Raw genomic sequence first — 20,179 nt, forward strand, 5'->3', positions numbered from 1 at the left:
CTGAAGGGGGCCTATAGGGATGCTGGGGAGGGACTCTTCGTCAGGGACTGTAGTGACAGGACAAGGGGTAACGGGTTAAAACTTAAACAGGGGAAGTTTAGATTGGATATAAGGAGGAAATTCTTTCCTGTTAGGGTGGTGAGGCACTGGAATGGGTTGCCCAGGGAGGCTGTGAGTGCTCCATCCCTGGTGGTGTTCAAGGCAAGGTTGGATAAAGCCTTGGGTGGGATGGTTTAGTGTTAGGTGTCCCTGCCCATGGCAGGGGGGTTGGAACTGGATGATCTTGAGGTCCTTTCCAACCCTAACTATTCTATGATTCTATGATTTCAATAATGAGACATGCCCTGCTGCTCAAAGCAGCAGTGTATACTGTGAAGCAGCAGCACACACGACAGTACCGGAGGCTGGTGAATATGTAGTTTTCTCTACCTCCTCTTCCACAAGTTGTTGAAGCTGGACTAGATAAAACTCAGATATAGAACAATTCTTAATCAGTACATATGACTGATTAGAACAGACTTTTCACTCCTTCTGTGCTAAGATCACTGACTCAGTTTTAAACTTAATCTCCCTGGTGTGTGATAATTCTAGAAAGACTGTTTTCTGACTATAACAGAATGCCAAATTGCCAGCATTTTTCTGAGTGCAGAAAGAAATTTCAGCAAGGTTAAGCAGATCAGAAGAAACAGCCTCTTACATCTCTCAGGGTCTAACCAAACAAATGTGCCAGCATTAATTTAATGCAGATTACTCCAGTTGAAGATAACAATAATAAAAGTACCATGACAGCAATTATCAAACAATCAGAGAATCATTTTAAAGCAGTTTGCAGCCAGTATTACTTCATTTCAGTATGGTGCACAGCTGAATTTTAATTGTATTCACTTCCAGATGTCGAAAGTCTGCATTCCAAAATACTCAAAATATAACAGCACAGTAGCTACACTCCTGAATCATATACTGTGATTTAGGATAGGTTTTCATATAGGAACCATGTCCAAATGGTGTCTCCTGAGATTATGTTCCCTATTTCCTGTGTGTAGGGCATGAAGATTTTGCACAAAGAATTGTTCCTGTCTCTCTCATGGTGAAATAGTTTGTTCTGTGCTTTTTCTTACAATGGAGAGCTCCCCCTTTTCCACTAGAATGTGTTAATTAAAAATAGAAAAAGAATTAAAGATTTTTGATGGACTGACCATGTAGTTACCTATTGATGTCTAGGAAACCTTAGTAAGAGCAAAATGCTTCTCTTTACTTCTTACCATCTGTAACCATTTAGTGTGCTGGCTTCTTCACACCACATATTTCATCTCATCTAAAATCTCATGAGGGAAGATTCCTATTGTTGCCTATTTATGTGGCTTTTCAGCATTTCATTTAGTTATTTAAAGAATACTCATTTCAGGATGAAGACAGCTAAAAATGTCTGTGGCACATAAACTGCACTGTTACTGTGAGTAAAATGGCCATATATGACTTGATTCATCTAGCTTCAATCTAGCTTATTGTCAGTCTGCTTGAATTCCCCTGCATGAGTGTCAGCACTTTCACTAGAAATAATTTGGAGACCCTGATTGGTCTTAATTTACAAGATAATTCACTTTTTAAATGTGTATTTTCAGAGCAGATTATACCTGCAAGGGATCCTGGCATTTAGGGGAGGTTACAGGATCTTTTCACTAAAGAAAGGATTGAAGAGGCTGCACAGTGAAAGCTTAACCTAGTAACTCCATATTTTGGGTTGAGGTATTTCAACCAGTGCATTACAGCTGCATAACCAGTGTAAACTATTAGCCAAGCTTTTAGCAAATCATCTTATACCTCAGGATTATGTTGTCTGACAAACAACATGTAACTCCGTATTTTGTTACCAGGGTAAAGGCAAATGTGTGCTTGTGTGTCTGGGCACCATGTGTTCACTTCAGTTTGGCTGGGTTGAGTTAAACCTTGATCTCTTGGTAGAAACTAATTTTGTTCAATGCTGAATTCTGCAAACTATGTGTTGAAATTAAAATCATTGCTACAAAGTGTTTGTACTGTATTATAGGAGCGGCTGCTATGGCTGAAAGGCATTTCTTTCATTGCAGTGAAACACTTCAGCATCACTGAATCAAAATGTTCATATTAATCTTAGGGCAAAGAGATTTCTGGGGCAGAATCAAGAAGACTGATGTCATTAGTACTTCTGAGTGCAGGGGTACTGCTCATCTGTGGGTACCTGTGTATGGTACCCTCTTGGCTCTGCAGCCATACATCTTTCTTTTCTCACATGTGCTAGGGCTGCATCTAGTTCAGAGCAGTTCAGTTTTGACCTCAATCCATGTTCCCTGGAATAGCTACACGTAGAAGCACAGTGTGTATGCTTCACTCTGTCAAGTCTCTCTTAAGAGCTGAACCTTTAATTGGTTGGACACCCTTGGCTTTAGAAGTCACTGGTATCAGATAACGTCTACTGTAGGGTATACTCTGCTGGCTTTAATAAGAAACCAAGATGACTGACATGGCTTTTCTCTCTTTTCTCCAGAAATTACAAAGCCACCACTAGCACCGAAACCAAAGATTATTGGTCATCTTTCTCCAGTAGCTGTCTCCAAATTTTCTCCTTCACTGCCAAGGGCTGATATTCTTCATAACCCAAACTCTATGTCAAGGGGTCCCAAACCACCTATCGCTCCCAAGCCAAAATTCTCAGCTGGCACTGAGGGCAAATCAGGTGTTTATACCAACAATAACTTAAATAAATGCTCAAACGGGAAACTGGTATGTCTTGATGGAGAGCTGTATGAAGGAAACCAATACAATGCTGATTGCTCAGAATCTGAGGCAGATAATGAATACATTGTAGTTCCTGAAGCTCAGCTGACCAGCAAAGATTGTGATGACTTGGAACATGAGCATGATCAGAACCTAGATTCCTCTGTGGAAAATGAGGTATTGGGAACTCCAGAAGAGCTAGAGATGGAAGAGAATAACATTGCTAATGATGAGGATACCAGTGATCGAGAAGCCACTGAAGATGAGCATCATAACTCTTCAGATATTGTTGAACCAATGGAACCACACTCTGAAGAGTCAACCAGAGACTGTGACCAGTCTGAAGCACTTTGTGAGGAGTCCTCAAATGCCCCTGATGGGGATAGTGATGCTTCCAAAAATGTAAATGACGATGTGGAGGATGTAGGTGATTGTAGTGAAACCAAAAACAAGGAGGAAACTTCTAACAACCTGGAACTGGTTGAGGACAACAGTGATTTTAATACTGACACTGATAACATTATAAATAGGGATGAGGAACTAATGGGTGATATGCTTAAAGAAACCACTGTAATGCAACTACCTGCAGACGAATCAATGCCAGGTTGTGAGAAGGCAGGACAGGAGGAGGAGGAACTGCTGGAGATTTTAGAAAAGGGAGATGGGTGTCTAGCACATGATGGTGACCACAGTGCACAAGCAAAGCTTGATTTAAACACAGAAGGGGACTTAGAAAATGATGGCTGTGCAAGCCCTGACATGCTGCCTGATGAGGCCAATGAAGAAATAGCTCCTGGCATAGAACCATGTGAAGATGAAACCAGTGCTGAAAGTGATATAGGAGAGTCCATCCATCAAGCAGTAGCTGAAGAGGAAGAAGCAGACCCAAATGAGCCCAATAATACAAACACAGGAAATGCCAGTGATGGCTGCCAGATCACTAAGAGGAGCAATGAGAAGACATCAGAGGTAGCCTGTGAAGCAAGCAACAACTCTGGGAGAGGAGAAGAAGAAACTGTGAATGCACAGAGTATGGATGACAGCTGTCAAAATGCTCCATGTGAGAATGAATGTTATGAGGAAATACCCATGGAACATTCAGATGAGAATCCTCAAACAGAAGGGATCTCTCTGGATGAAGATGGTGTGGTCTCTGAAAGTCTACCTATTAGTCCAGGGATGGAGCCAGAGTTGGAAAATGTGACTGTTGAAGAGCATGGTGAAAGTATGGTGGAAACCTCTAATTCAGATAAGCTGCAACTTGAAGACAATGAGATGAAAGCAAACAGCATCAGCCAAAGTGTCCCAAGTCCACCTCAACAGATCCCACTTGAGGAAGAGTTAGAAGTCTGTAAGCATGGCAAAATGAATGTAGAATGTGGGACCAAACATGTCTTGCATGAAAATCTAGCAGTCCCTGAAGTGGTGATTGTGCCTGAAGAATCAGAGGAAAAAGAAATTAACAATGATTCCCTAGATGACCCTTATGTGCTTCCCACAGAAAATGAAATTGCTTATGATGGGCAGACTGATTTAGGAGCTGATCACAATAAACAGGACGAATTAGGCACGGATGGTGAAAACAACTTGCTGCCCATTGATCGTAAAAGTATTGTCACCAGGACACGGTCGCTCTCTGGGAAAATGCCAGGCTATGTCCCAGAAACAGTGCCAGAAGAAACTGGACCTGAAACTGGTTTGCCATCTTCCCACAATGGCCCTGGTACAGATTTAAGCAATAGCTTTTTTACAGTGGAAGGAAAACCAATGGAAGCCAACAGGGCATTACGAATGAAGTCAAGACGTTTCATTTTATATCCTCGATCTTACTCTGTTGAGGGGAGAGAGATACCTGTCTCTGTTTACAGAGAAAGTGATGGCTGTGTACTGGACGATGGTAGAATAAAAAGGACAGAAGACAATTTGTCATTGCCTTGTGTCAATGGATCCTCCGGTAGTTTTTCCCAGAGAAATTATCCTTCATCATGTGGCGTATCTACTCCATCCTCAGTTGTGGATATACCACCTCCTTTTGAACTTGCCTATATAACCAAAAAACCAATCACTAAAAGTTCCCCTTCACTTTTGATAGAGAATGATTCACCTGATAAGTATCCCAAGAAAAAGAAGTCTTCCTTTAAGAGGTTCCTCACTCTAAAATTCAAGAAAAAAGCTGAAAGTAAAGTCCATGTAGATGTTAATGTTTCCTCTTCAAGGTCCTCATCAGAGTCCAGCTATCATGGGCCTCCAAGGCTGATGGAGCTGGACAGGAGAAGCCTAAGTAACTCACCTCAACTAAAATCACATGTGGGCAAACTCCGTGCATCCGAGTCTCCCTCAGCTGTGCTTTTCTATAAGGATAGTAAAAGAAAAGGAACACCAAAGTCCTTCAGCAGGAGTGTGTCAAGGGTGGAATCTTTCGAGGACCGGACCAGACCTCCTTTCATGCCACTCCCATTAACAAAACCCAGGTCCATTTCTTTTCCCAATGCTGACACATCTGACTATGAAAACATTCCTGCTATGAGCTCTGATTATGAAAACATACAAATTCCTCCTCGAAGATCCACCAGAGCAGGAACTTTTACTGAATTTTTTGAAGATCCCAGCAGAGCAATATCTGCTGCTAATGAGAATGATGGCTATGTGGATATGAGCAGCTTCACTGGCTTTGAGAACAAGCAGCAAATCACAGACCAGGAAACGGAAAGGTACTGTAATAAGTTATTATGTAAGACCTGCTAGCCTTGGCCAAACAGGCAAGGCCTCCCCTGCTTTGTATCATAGGCAGATCCTCCACGTTGCTTGGCCTATACCCCTCTCAGGAAATGCTTAATAGAAAGATTGGAAGAATACAAGATGAGCCTTTGTGAGTGGGGAAAAAACAAAACCCAAGCAAAAAAAAACCCACCATTTAAAAATACTTGTTTTATCCAATGGGTCTAATTTCTGTGGCTTGGGTGGGTGGGGGCAGCTTGTTTTGTTCTTCAGTAGGAAAGGTTTCTGACTTCTCGACTGAAGGAAAAGAGAGCCAATTTGCTGGAAGGGGTCCTGTTTCATTTTTTCATTCCAGGCAATTTCTCAAAGCAACAATATACACATAATTTATCTTTCAACATGTATCAGTTAAGTACAGACCAGAAAATCCCAAATCATGAGCTAATCAGACTAGACAATTAATTTTAAAAGTTGCTTTAAAGGTTATGATTACTGCCCTCTGACAGAGCTGCTGATTTATAGATGAGTTAAATTGCAAACAAAAAATGTCCTTTTCATAGTTACATAGGAGGAGTGCACTCAAGACCTTTGAGTTTGAATCTGTCATCAGATTATAGCATACAATCAGTGGAGTGCAGAGATGTAAATATGAGTGTTTGCCATTAAGTTCATGTTAAACAGGTAATGAGAAAACAAGGTGCAAAGCCAGTAAATGAAAAGGAATGTCTAATGCAGTTGCATTCTGTTAAATGTGTGAAAAAGATAAACATCTTACAAGCATGGGGTTCATGTCCATTTTCATCTATCATTCTTCTAAAGTTTTAATACTTCTTTGTTTCTTATTTGTTTCTTTGCTTCTTGTTTGTTTCTTTGCAACATTTTTTCTGATCTTCTCCTCCTCATTGTGAATGGAACAAACAATGGGCATTTCACATGTCCCTCTTCTGATATTTCAGACTTGAGTAAAAGAACTGTAACAGCTCTGAATAAACCTTGCAAAGGATTTCTAAGCAAGAATGATGTACAGTGCTTTGTATTTCTGAGAGAGACAAGAACTGGCAGGGGTGGGGGAGGCGAGTATAGCATAGGGAACAAGGTTGTATCACTGCTTAAGCTGTAGACCCAAATGTGCCCAAAGCTGAGGGGTCTCTGATGCAGGCCTGTGGTCCAGCTGTGGAGATGTTGGCTGCCCACAGTGTTGGGAGCCCTAGTGTCAACACTGGGATGTGGTGGAGAACAGTGGAGCTCCACAACACACACATTTGCAGAGCAGTGCTGGGCAGAAGCTGTGCTAGCAGGGCCAGACAGCCTGTTCCTCACGCTGCTTTCAGCAGTTTGCACTGTGCGCAGCAGGCTGACACTTACGTGTGGAAAAGCTGGCCAGTCCTTTGTGTTCATGAAAAGCCACCCATCTTAGGTAGTACTTGAAGAACCAAGTTAAAAATACTAAAACTACGTCAATTGCTGTGACTTGGGCCCATTTATGAACTTCCTGTGGAAGCCTGTTGTTTCAAAGGGAGAGCCAATCCAAACTGGTTCAGGAAGTCTCAAGGTCAAGGCATGAACATTTTTTTTCAGTCTGCTGCTTGTTGTGCATGCAGTTTTTGCTGTTTGGGGAGAAATGAAGGCTAGGCTCCTGACCAACCCCTTTATCAAAATAACCAGGGTGGAGGGAAAGAGCATCAGGCAGACAGCAATGCATACATTGCTGCTGAGATAGCTATTATTTGTTTTAGTTGTCAGGATATTTTGGACAAAGACAAAGCTTTGATGAAATTAAATGGGTAATACACACCCAATAACACAATATACTTGGAGAAACAGCATATGGTTTGATCATATAGCAAAGCAAATCCTACAACGACAAATACATGAACCTATTTATGCAAGCATATGTGATGTACGGACATGAATGTTTTATTTCCTACTAAAGCAGTTCTGCCTAAAATATCTCTGAATAGATTTAAGCTCTGTAATATGAATACCTATAAAACACAGCCCTACCACAACCACACAGGGATTAAAATTACTTTGAACTCCTGCCTGCTCATATCCCGAGGCGTACTTCAACCATTTGAGATTACAAATGTGCTGGATTAAACCCTTGCAATATGTGAGACTTGAGCCCATGAACTTCTCTTTAGAGCATTCACCTGCAGAGCACTGGTATTTAGTGTCTGCTGATACCTTATCGAATTGATACATTTTTGATGAACGGCCAAGTGCAACTCTTTCATTACATTTCAGAGAACAGAATGTGAGAGTGCTATAAAAGATTGTAATAATCCAGGAACCTCCAATACCCTGTTTGACTGGGGAAGAGCAAGGCAGGAGGGTGTTTTACAGAGATTGACAGGTAAGAAGATTCACTGTTTAATTTTCTTGCTTAAAAGGAAAGCCCACGTGGAGTAGATTTAAAGCAATAATTTCTAATTAGAAGCAATCAAGTTTATAGAAAAAGTACAATAATGAAAGTGTTCTAGAAATATATCTTAACTTGGAATTACCATTGCCAGAATAGAACTGGGAATATTGCTCCCTGAAGTGCAGTTATTGAAGTGTGGTTGTCCCCAACATTTAGCTATGTGATATCAATAATTAAACTCTGATTCGAGTGTATGACAGTATAGATCATCATTAGCCTTCTGTACAGTGTAGAAATAATGGGACATGAGTGGAATTGAACAAAATTCCCCTGTTCTTTCTCCAGTCCAGATAGCCCGAATCAGACTCAATTTTCATTTGCTTTTTGAAAGTCACTTTCTAGCCCCTTTCCTCTGAAGAGCTGAGCTATGAAGTGCAGAGCAACACAAGCCAGTTGTTCTCTCTGAAAGCAAGAGGCAGGTGTGCTCCACCCCTGGGACAGCACACTGTACCCTCTGGCATTGCCTTGTCCCTCAGCAGCTGTAAGTCAGAGCAATTTCACCAAAGTTACTGGCTAAACTTCCATCAGATGAAAGCCAGAACTGAAGTATTCTGTCATGTCTTAAAGAATAGCTTCATTAACCCAGCTTGACCTTCAGAGCATCAGCCATGCACATGGCAGTCTAATAAACATCAAGGGTATGGGAGATGCCTCAAACACTCATTCTGTAGTCTACCATAGTACCACTTCCAGTGCTTTTAAGAGAGATGGAGAGAGTCTTTTGTCAGAGTTTTGCTACAGTCAGGGGGATGGCACAGGCTGGGTGTTTTCAGAATTTCATTCCCTCATTTTGCTTTCTACTTAGAATCCATAATATGGACTTACCAGTTTTGCTAAGTCTCAGTCATTCTTTCTGCCTGCCATAGATCATAGCCTCAGTATGCTTTCCTCATTGCCAAAATATTCTGGAGTATTTTGGAATGTTGTGGTTCACATATTCAGTCTGTCATTCAAGAATATGTAGCTATAATTGCAGTTCATAAAACAACTCTGTTCTCCTGTTAGAAAAGAAACCAGAACTGTCTTAAAAGGGTGGTCTGCTTTATTCAAATTCACACACTTAAACTCATTCCAGGACTATGAGAGAGCTGGGAAGGTTTCTGTAAAGGATATTAGAAGAGTTTCGGAAGTCTCTGCATGACTGGTTAGAGATGCCTTTCATTCAAATATCAATCAGACAATCAACAGAGACTTTAAATGATTTTTCAGAAGATGGCTGGGATTAGAGTCTGGCCCTGCAGATCGCTATTGCTTGTAAGCAAAGAGCACTTTTTCTTTTTCTTTTTTTATATAATAAATGTTATTACCGTTCTTTTACTTTAAAGGCTTTTACTCTTTAATAAGAGGGTAAGTAGGAAAAACCTTCTTCCCCTCTAGTGATCACTTGTCTCATGTGCTTTAGTCACAGGTGTGTTTGTAAAAGCCTATGTAAGAAAATGAGTGAGAAAGAAAAAGTGCAGATAGTCTGCATGCTAGAGAATTAACTGTAGAGCTCATGCCATCCAGTGTCTATGCCTGAACTATGTAGCACTCAAAAACCCTTAAAACACAGTCTGTTTGGAAGGTTATTGTTACTAAAGCATGAACATAGAGATGCTAATTCCCTGCTATGCTGAAGTCCTCAGTAGATGTTGGCTTTATTAGCAGCTGGACTCCATTCTGACAGCTACTTTTCTGATCAAATTACAGTGCAGAGAAGGAGGAGTGTGTACATGTGGGCATCTTCATGTCCTGAGGGCTTGTAAGCCTGGGTAGATTTCTTTGTCTTCTCTGTTTACATTATATGAGCCAGTAATACATTTCAGTGGGGTTACACAAGAGGAGAGAATCTGCTGTGTATTACAGATTTGCCCTGGATGATGGTTATGCAACACAGACATGATATTGGTGTGATTTAAGCATTCCCAGCACCACACACACACAAAAAAACAAACGTACTGCAGACACGGTGATGAGACTGCAGATCAGCAAGATGCAGCCTGTTTAAAATGGTCACGTCTTTTACTGTCACTGAGTGCTCTACGCATGCCTTTCTCCTCTCCCACCCCCACCCTGAGCCTTACTGAGAAGATTTATTGAATTAGAGGTTGCACATTACAATTCTGCTGCCTTGCCAGAATCCACCGTTCAACAATATGGCGGCTATCTCTAGATTAGATTTGCAACAGAATCAGCAGAATGCTATTGCATTTTAAACGAAAATCTAATCTAGGAGTTTATGGTTTGTTGTGCCACCCAGCAAAGTTATTTATAATGTACAGCACATTTTTAATTATCCTACAAGAATTCTTCTTTTACAGAACCCAAGGGGGTTAATGTAAAAACTGTCTTAAAAGATTTGCTGGTCAGTACCATACAACAATTAATTTTATCTTGAGCAACCAATTAGAGTTAATGGATGGAAGAACATATTTAAGAAGCAATCTCTTTTGCCAAGACCCCTTTAAAAAGAACCCTTTCACTTGAGTAATTGGCTGGATTAATTAGATGCTATCCTTAAAAGGCCTGGAGCAGACAGATTTAGACCTTCCATCAGTGAACACCTTTTTGTGCTCTGTCTGGCTCATGCTACATCAGCTTTAACAGTATCACAGAAATGTCCTCAGACTCCTCCAAGGATATACCAGTAGGTACTAAAGAACTGAGACAAGTGATAGTTGCCTGGATTCAGCAGTCTCCAGCTATTCTCAGCTGTCTCAAATTAAATACCTCTTCAGTCTGTTAGAAATTTGTCCTTGTGTCTTGAATATATTCAGTAAGTCTGGGCCAAAAACTTGGGTATTAACCCACTACATCTCCCTGTTGGGCCCTCTGGGCAGACGGACCTATTCAGGGATAGCTAGCTTGGTGTTTCTGATGAAAGCTTCTCAGGAAGGCTGGCTGACCCCCTTACATTCTAGGTATCAGACTGCATTCTTAGTTCTGAGAGCTGGCTACAAGAGCTCAGAAGAGTCTCTTCCTTAGCACACGTGCCTTCAGAAGAATTGGACTGCATACAGTACAACATATCTTTTGAAGTCAGGTCTTCTGGATAAGGACAATATGTGAGCTAAAACTGAGCACCTCAAAATCTTTCCTTTAAACTTTCCGCCTTCATACTGTCAGGCTTAAAAAAATCTGGACAATGGCAGTGAAGAAAGAATGCACCACAGTGAATACACTCAGGGTGAAGAGCCACAGTGAGAGCAACATATAGCAAGGTGACAAAAATGTAAAAATGTATTTTAAACTGTGCTACACAAACGATTTATCTTGCCAATTTAACTTTGACTGCAGCTCTAGGGGAAAACACTGCTTCAGTGCCTGCAACAGATTAAGTAACGTGTCTGTGTAACTGAAAAGCCTAGGAAAGGAGGGGGAAAAAAAAGGGAATTCTGTAGTTCCCAGCATTTATTCTGATTGTTTCATTTGCAGGGGTGGGTGGGGGAGTGGGGTATGGGGAAAAACAGAGATACTGAGGTAAATTCAGAACTAAACCATAGTTTCGAATTGCAGAATTAAGTTCACTTCGATTTTCCAGAATTATTAGGGGTAGCAGGATCAGAATTCATTAACAGATCAATCCCAGGCCAATGTCGCAAATCAACACAATTTTTAATCATTCCAAGACTGATTTTTCAACTAAAAAAAGCCTCAGCCAAGCAAAACTGTAGCCAGCTCGAATTGTAATCTGGAAACTGAAACTGACATTTCAGGAGGCAGAGGAGAGCCACTGAGCGTTTCCACTCAGCCTCATGTACTAGCAGTTCAGCTATTTCTCTCTTTCTGGACATATTCTGCTCAACCACTGGGTGAACCTCTGAAATGCAAGAAAATTCAGTTCACTTGATGTTTCCCTAAAATGTCAGGGAAAAAAGTCCAGCTAGAAGGTCAATGGTTAGTTTAGAATTCCAGGAGCTCCGCTTGTTTTCCTGGTAAGGCTGCAGGGTAGTTTAGTCTCAAATCCAGTAAATGCTTTTAGGTCCAAAGGGAGTCCCTACTGGAAGGGCAGCTTTTCAGTAATATTAAGAGGTTTCTTAGCAGTGTCAGTTCCTTTTCTATGTCTCCAGATCTCTCTGAAAACATAGGAAAGGCAGCCAAACCTCCCTGCCCTTCTGATAGGGAGGTATTTATGCACACCCAGGTTGCAGGAGCTCAGGAACTTTAAAACCCAAGAGACTGGGCACTGCTTTGTTCAGGACTGGTCTCCGTAAGGGGGAGAGAAGCATTTCAGACACAGCTTCCCTTACACTGCCTGAGGTCACTGAATCTTTCAGCACCAGCGCTAAGAACTACTATTACAATGATGCAAGAAAAAGCATTTTTCAGTGTTTTCCTACCCCATGACCAAATGGCAAGATGAGCCTATGCTGGCCTGAGAGCAACAGACAGCTCAGTTTTCGGCTTGTGTTTCGAAGGATCTACTCTCTATACCCCCTCAAACTTTTCATAGTAGCAAAATTATTTTGTGGATCTTAGCTTAAGGCTAAGACACATTTAGCATAATCTGTCACAGCTTCAGAAAGTCTCTGTGGGAGAGACTTAGGCCAGGACTGACCATCTATGAAAATAGCCCTCAATAGTGAAGGACATTTTGGTCAATAACAATAAAGGTTGTATAATCTGTACAAACACCTTTGTGGCTCTGGCTGCAAAATAGTTGGAGTAATGCTGATGGCAGGAAGAGAGGAGTTTCTCCAGTCTCACTCAAGTGAAAAATACTTTCTCCTCATTTTTGGGTTGTTGTTTGTTGTTATTGGTTGGTTGGTTGTTTTTTTTTAACAGGGAATATTACTATTGTCATCTGGACAGCTTTCCTTCTGATCCTAGCTGTACTGCATTTTACCCCTGGTTTGTCCCCAGACCCGACTGCACGGCATTGAAAAAGCAGGTGATCCTGCTATACAGGGAAATGGCAACTACCCTTCCATCTTAAAGAGTCCTGCAGGGCAGCATGGTGTTCATTATGTTGAACTTACTGTATTTTCCATGGAAAATATGAAATAACTAACTGGCAATAAAATGAAAATAGACCATAAAGACTCTGGTTCCAAGTTTGAGTGAATAGATTACACCGCCAAAAATAAATAAATAAAGAATAACCAGGAACATACCCCTGATCTTTGATATGTGCCATTTCATTAGACTCTTTCTGTGAAATGTATCATCTCTTTCTAATTGGATTTGTTGTCCTGAAAACAGGGTCCATGGCCCAGTGTGCAACAACCAATTCACATACTGAGGTGAAGCATCTGTTTACCCCGAGTTTGAGCAAAAAAGGGGTGTGAGGTGGTATCCTGCAGAGCTGGCACCCACCCCACGCAAAATTCAAAGATTTAGACAATTCAGTTCAGGTTAGTAACTCCTTGTAACCCTCTCACCACTTCAAGATCTGACAGTCAATTTACATAAGATCACATCACTACTATCCTTACTACGCATGCACAGGGAAGGGATATTTTGACCTGAAGGTGTGATTTTCAGTATTATAATGAGGATAGTTGATCTGAAGGACACCCTAATCATGTTGTGCTGACATGTCAAAGTTGTATCGTGATGATGTCCATGTGTTTCCAGGATGTATCAGTCTTCAAGGATAGTTTTTCCCAATTAGAGATTTGTTAGCCCTGTTTCTTAATCTGCCTATACAAGGCCAAAGCCTTCTCCACAGCTATCAACTCTTCATTAGGCAGTATTGTTCCCAGGTCATCCTGACCTCTTTGGAGGCCACTGTATTTGTTCAGGCTTTTCCATAGTAATACAAATGCTGTTTTTTTAACTATATATCTACATAAGTCCCAATTTTCTAACTATACGCCTACAACAGATTCAGAGGTCATAGTCAGAAAAGTATTGGTAAACATGGCATAATCAGAAAAGTCACTATGTAAGTGGAAACTGGATGAGAAAACGATACTGTGCCAGATGCTCATTTGGGGTACATTGGCATGCTCTGTGGATTTGTACCTTTGAGGATCTGAGCAGCTGTTTATAATCTGACTGCCCTGGTAATTCAGTCTAGCACCCGAAACCAAGAGCAAACATTTTCCAAAAGGGAAAAATTCATAAAGAGTTCTATGTGAACAACAATCTGTTCTGAGAGAATTTAACAGAAACTCCAGTATGCTGTAGCCTAAGATACAGAAACCCCAGTCTCTGCTCCTCTGAGGTCTAGTTTCCGTCCCAGGTAATTTTTTTCATTTCACTGATTAAGTGGACACATTGTTTAGGGCAGAGAACAGTGTACCTGCTGCAAAACATCTTGCTATACCATACCATATAGGGTCAGACAAGATCTTTTCAGAGTGGTTAGAATTACCTCTTGACCCTTTACAACCTTTTTTGCCAGTGACTTCAACACCACAGTTTGTAAAGTAACACCCATCTGCAAAGGGGTTTTTGTGTGCATCAGTGATTTCCTCACGTCAGTCATGAAGCCAACCCACTGGGAATGTGTGCATCACTCAGGTTACCACATCCAGATCAAAATAGATAGTATTTTTTTACCTTCCCACATAGCTTTAGCCTCTTTGATGGACCTGGCTGTTTTGAGGTACATGTAGAATGCAGATCTCAGAGCTTGAATTTGAAAGGAACAGGCTGATAGGTTTACAATATTTCATCCTGAAAACATCAAATATCACTTTGGGGCCCCAACCAAACCAAAATTCTTTGGTTTAAAATTAGCACCTGGACTTCATCCCATAAATCACCTCACTATGGCTTTTTTCCCCATAAAGTTTACTTTGGGATCCATTAGTAGTTCAGAACCTTAAAATCATTCATCAAACCTCTGAAAGCCTGACAGAATCTAACCAGATTATTGTTCTGATGTGTTGTAAATTGAAACCAGTCCGGTATACGTGTATGCAGTCCTGCACAGTAGCTATTGGTTTGTTTCTTCTTCTTCTGCAGAGTTGGTAGGCTGGGATGCAGTTTGACACCTTATCAGGATACACTGTTCCTATACCTCTCCTTTGAGTCCCTTCTAACCTCAGCATGAATCTCAGCCTGACACATATGTCAAATGAAGAGTTTATGACAAGTTACTGTGAGGCTAATTGTCTGATTGCAGGACATAAATATGTAAAGCACTGTGTGAGACCTCTTTGCCAGCTGCTACTGAAGGTACTCAAACTGCATACTTGGGCATGTTTATACTGCTGGATCTGAAAGACTGATGTTACTGCATTGAAAGGGACACCTTGAAGCCATAGAAGTGTCATTTCCACTCTGGAAATGGCCATTACAAGCCATGGGTGTCTACTGTTCTAATATCACTTTTGAAATTCCGTGTTCTGTCTTTATTTCCCCATGTGCACGACCAACTGTTTGGTTGAAATTGAAATCAATAATGCTATGACAATGCTTAGAGATAATTCTCTTAATTGGACTCATTATCATGCAAGGTGTTTGTAACTTCATTTCTAAGCAAGGCATTACTTGCAAGAAATTAATAGGTTGTCAGAGTATCCCAGCAGATTCAGACTTTGTCAGGTATTGGTGGTCTGTTCCTGCTTCTCCTAATTTAAGACTAAAATACACCTCCTTAGAAGAAAGAAAAGAAAAACTGAAAACTGTCATTACCTGCTTTGGAAGTACCATTTTCTCTGTTATCTAAAGTTGTGTCTTTCCTGACACAACTCTGAACACCTTAGAAAAAAGTCCAAGAATGTTTCAAACCACAAAGCCAAGCCCTCTGTCTTCCACCAGTTCTTCTGTCTTTTGGAATTGGGTGCCAAGAATTCAGATTCCTATTAATAAGTAGATCACTAAAAAATCTGGCTGCAGCAAATGATTATTAATTCAAGTTTGGTTTTGTGTTTGCATTTCACTGACACCATTTCCAAGCTGGCATTCTCCTTTGAGTTTTCACTTCTATTACCAATCAAGAATTATGTTAATCTGGATCTTCTGAAAGGATTATAATGAGTTGGACCCATTTGCTGCTATAAGGATCACATTTGCCTAACTGACACCTAATCACATCTCAGTCCAGCCTAGATTCCAGAATCAGTAGTGTAGTCCCAGCTGTACCATATGTGCAAAAAGTACAGAGTGGCTGCTGTGTTGTACAAATCTAAAGACACTAAGGAACAGTACTTGCCAAAATATTCTAGTTCTGTGGTTCTTAGTGTAGTCAATAACCTCCTTGTGCAGCCATGAAACACACCTAGACCCAGGTTTTTACCTATTTAAAACTTTATTGTGGTTGTAGGACAGCAGAAGCAGTCTGCCAACACTAGGCATCACTAGGAGAGCCCACATTGCATTAGAAATATACCTTTGTTCTGCCTAGCTCCATTTGCAAAACTCCCACAAGTGATTTGTGCAGACCACAGTGTCCAAAGCCCTCAGTCTTACTTGCTCTTTAAACATGACATTGCTCTGGGATTAACCATTTCTGTTACAGCAATGACAGCCAAAGCACAAAGTTAAGAAACATGCTGAAGATAATGACAAAGAATTTGCAGTAGGGCAGGGGCTTCAGCTTTGCTTCCCAGACAGTGATCTCCCCACAAAGGTGTACTTCTCACACTGAACGGACTAGCTGAAGATCAGTTCTTACAGGAGAGATCTCCTTATTAATGCAGTCCTATGTCCTGGCTTATTCTGTCACTGATTTATGAGAGGAATAAGTCTTTCAGGGGGGTCAGAGTGAAATCAGAGGGTCTTATTCTGTTCAAAGATCACAAGTATAAATATCAAGTAACTCCACTAAAGTCAGGGTAAATTCCTCCCAGTTTTTCAGCACTGTATCCAAACTCAGACTGTCACTAAGATACATATTTTATAGGGCAAAAGTGCTGGCTGTTTTCACTGTCAGAGGCCATTTGTGTTGTGACTAGGGATTGCTCAGCAAATCACTTGAAACCCATCCTGATAATTAGTAGATACTTTCTTTGCTGTTTTCTGTCCCTTGACAGATGTGCAATATGTCAAGTTTCAACATGATGGAGATATATGGCCTGCACGGTCTGGGAAGGAAGAATTGTTTCACAGCACAAAACAGAGACTTTTGTCAGTGCCAAGCACGTGGGTCTTTTTTGCCCCTCTCAGCTCAGATTTCCAAGCACTGCAAGGATTCAGCATAGCAAAAGGTTGCCAGAGATGGGGACCAGTAGTGTGCTGGAGAACAACAGGGCCATGATTTAGCAAGGGAAAGAAGAAAAAGAGAAGCATAAGAAGTGTTCAAGGCCAGGCTGGATGAAGCCTTGGGTGCCATGGTTTAATGTGAGGTGTCCCTGCCCATGGCAGGGGGGATGGAACTAGATGATCTTGAGGTCCTTTCCAACCCAAACTATTCTATGATTCTATGATTCTAAGAGCTGTGCTCATTCCTTAAGGAAAACCTCTGCTGGTGCTGTTGGGTAGCAAAGTCCTAGGTGCCTGCGAAGCTAATGATTTAATGAAAGTAAAAGCTCTGTGGTGGCTGACATGCAATACAAATAATGTGCTCAAAGGAGTCTATAAAGGGCAGAGCTACCTTTAATAACCTATTATGCATTATCGGCAGTCCCATTGTACCTTCTGGCATGGTCGGGCACTGGGTGCGGTCCAGCTGAGCGTCAGTCCCTGCTAGTTCACTGCCAGGTCATCTCTGGGGAGGAAGTGTTCCCTGTTTACAGGAAATGCAAGACAAGGGCTGGAGCACCAGGCTGAGCATAAGCTGAGGCTGCCACAGGTCATGGAGAGGGGTGCCACTTGTCCAAGGCCCGAGGCCGCTGTGTTGTGCTTTCAGGCATGTCCAACTTTTAGTGTTGCTTTGTTTTTCTAGTGGTTTTAAGCCACAGGGCTGAGGAAGGGAATCATGCACCCGGAGTACATGTGGCTGAGCCTGAAACATGGACTGGCTGTGCCGGTTTGTGCAGGAGCCTCAAGCAAGAGCAGCCAATCCATCTCAGCACACCTGAGACATGGCTGGTAAAAATTCACTGTCAGGCTTTCTTTTATCCCTCCTCTGCTTATCCTGACCCAGGCTGGGCCAGAAGATATTCCCCGAAAGGAAGCTTGAACCCCTGTCTGGTCCTCACTTCCTGCCTTCCCTTCCAGAGCAAGACCCGCCTCAGCTCTATTGCTCTGTGAGCACCTCCAGGAGCAGTGGTTGAAGGTGGGAGAGTTTTGTCTCTAAAGCTGTTGAGAACTGAGCACAAGCCTTCTGCACCTGACCAAAACTCCTTGTACCCTCTACTATATCCTGCACCACACCAATGCAAGAAAGAGCAAAATTCAAACTGAAACGTCTGTGGTATGAGGAAGAACTTTCTGGCCTTGGCAGCCCAACAGCTTTGCCTTGGAGTGTGAAACGTGATTATCCCTGTGTTACCTTGCCTTGTCAGGCTATGTATGTTACTAGCAGACATCATGTCTTTCGTGCCTTTTTCAGACTTCAGCTGTGATACTTGTCTTGATGATCTGCTGTAGGAGGGAACTGACTGGCTAACACATGCTGCACTAACAGGCATTTCCTTTATCAGCTTTAAATGCATTTGGACTTTAATTTCCTTCAGTAATGAGCCTTTCTTTTGCAGAAAGACTAAAAAACCCACCCTAATTTACGAATAGATGCAAGAAATAAATAATCAGTTTTAATAAAACGGGGTCATTCAGGACCCCCCTGCCTCTCCCAGTTACCATCGTTGCACTGAGTTCATGGGATTTTAATTTTTTGCAACAAAAAATGTCACTGTCTGAGAAAGACAGAACTTGAACACTGCTGGCCATGTGACTTGAAAGAAAGCCAGGGATGGGGTTATTGCATGTAGAAAAAAGATGTATTCAATCCATTTGGTCCAATAATAGAGGGGTTTTTGGAGGGCTGTGTGTGTTTTTTTTTCTCCTTCCCCTCTGGATGGAGGGGATTTTATGTACATGGGCTTTGCATAACCCAGCCGTGTTCAGGTGAGATTCTGGTCTCCCCCTTGCACCCAGTACCCTATATCCACTTATGAGCTAAGACACATATGACACAGTAATCAGAATGGGCACAGACTGGGGTCTGTGGGTGGGAAGGTTGTAGCAGCAATTTACTAGTCCTCTGTAAAATAAGCATATCCAATTCTATGTGTCGATCTCATCATCACTCAGATGGCTTCAGGGAGGTTGTACTTGTAGAGGATGAACCTCACAGAGAGAGAAAAACTGTTGGTACCTTCCTAGGTGGTTCCTACAAACCTTTGTTGCTGACTCAGGTCAAATAATTGCCAAGACAGTCACCACTACAGACGGAAAAGTATTTAGGGTTAAAACTGGCATTTGTTTCAGAGCTTTGGTGGATCTAGACCCAACTGAACTCAACACCACTGCCTCTGTCTAGCAAAGAATTGAAAGAATTGTCTTTTAGCAACCTAGAACTGCGCTTTCACTAATGAATGAATGAAACATCCTAAGGAAAAAGACTTTATATCCCCACAGAAGGCAGTGCAGAAGTGCAAAGAAACCCAGAGAGTTCACTTACTTCCTTTTGCCACTGTGTGAAAGCAGTGAATATGGTGAGCCATGTGTTGATAATTACTGGTAGCACCAGCTTTTAATAGTAGTTGTTCCACTGTAGGAATGGGACCAAGGATGTGGTTTCTAGCCTCTTCTACTGCTTTCTTCATCTTGCGGTGACAGTTTGGATCAAATACTGCTTTGATCTTTACTTGCAGGCACTTTTGAAACCATAAGAAATTTCCAGGAATTAAACCGGGGCTCTTTGGCCCTTCAAGTATGTTGGTGGCAGTTAAGTTGCATTATATCCAAATTGGATATAAGGAAGAAATTCTTTCCTGTTAGGGTGGTGAGACACTGGAATCGGTTGCCCAGGGAGGTTGTGAGTGCTCCATCACTGGCGGTGTTCAAGGCCAGGTTGGATGAAGCCTTGTGTTGGATGGTTTAGTGAGAGGTGTCCCTGTCCATGGCAGGGGGGTTGGAACTAGATGATCTTGAGGTCCTTTCCAACCCTAACTATTCTATGATTCTATGATTCTATGATCTCTATCCTGGGTTCAGCAGTAGCAGTCATTTTTCTCCTTCTTAGTAGTTGGTGCAGCGCTGTGTTTTTGACTTTCTTCCTGTGAACAACACTGATAACACCAGTGGTTTTAGTTGTTGCTAAGTAATGTTTACTCTGATCAAGGACTTTTCTGAGTTTCATGCTCTGCCAGGGAGAAGCAAAAGCCAGGAGGAAGCAGAGACAGGACACCTGACCCAAACTAACCAAAGGGGTATTCCATACCACAGCACGTCATGCCCAGTATATAAACTGGGGCTGTCACCCGGAAGGGCTAGATCACTGCTCGGGTCGGGCTGGGTATTGGT

At 41.8% G+C, this 20,179-nt stretch overlaps 1 protein-coding gene across 4 annotated transcripts in view; it reads left to right on the forward strand.

Moving 5' to 3' along the window:
• FGD5 (FYVE, RhoGEF and PH domain containing 5) overlaps window positions 1-20,179 on the forward strand; it is a 93,728-nt gene that overhangs the window by 9,193 nt on the left and 64,356 nt on the right. For all 4 annotated transcript variants that reach the window (XR_010614317.1, XM_065687331.1, XM_065687329.1 and 1 more), the window contains exon 2: window positions 2,525-5,465. Coding sequence is in view for 3 of the 4 variants with exons in the window: in XM_065687329.1 (XP_065543401.1) it covers window positions 2,525-5,465 (2,941 nt within the window). In the remaining variant the exon portion in view is untranslated. The remainder of the gene's footprint in view (window positions 1-2,524; window positions 5,466-20,179) is intronic.

The sequence above is a fragment of the Lathamus discolor genome, chromosome 7 (assembly GCF_037157495.1).
Source record: "Lathamus discolor isolate bLatDis1 chromosome 7, bLatDis1.hap1, whole genome shotgun sequence".
In the NCBI taxonomy this organism is placed as follows: Eukaryota; Metazoa; Chordata; class Aves; order Psittaciformes; family Psittacidae; genus Lathamus; species Lathamus discolor.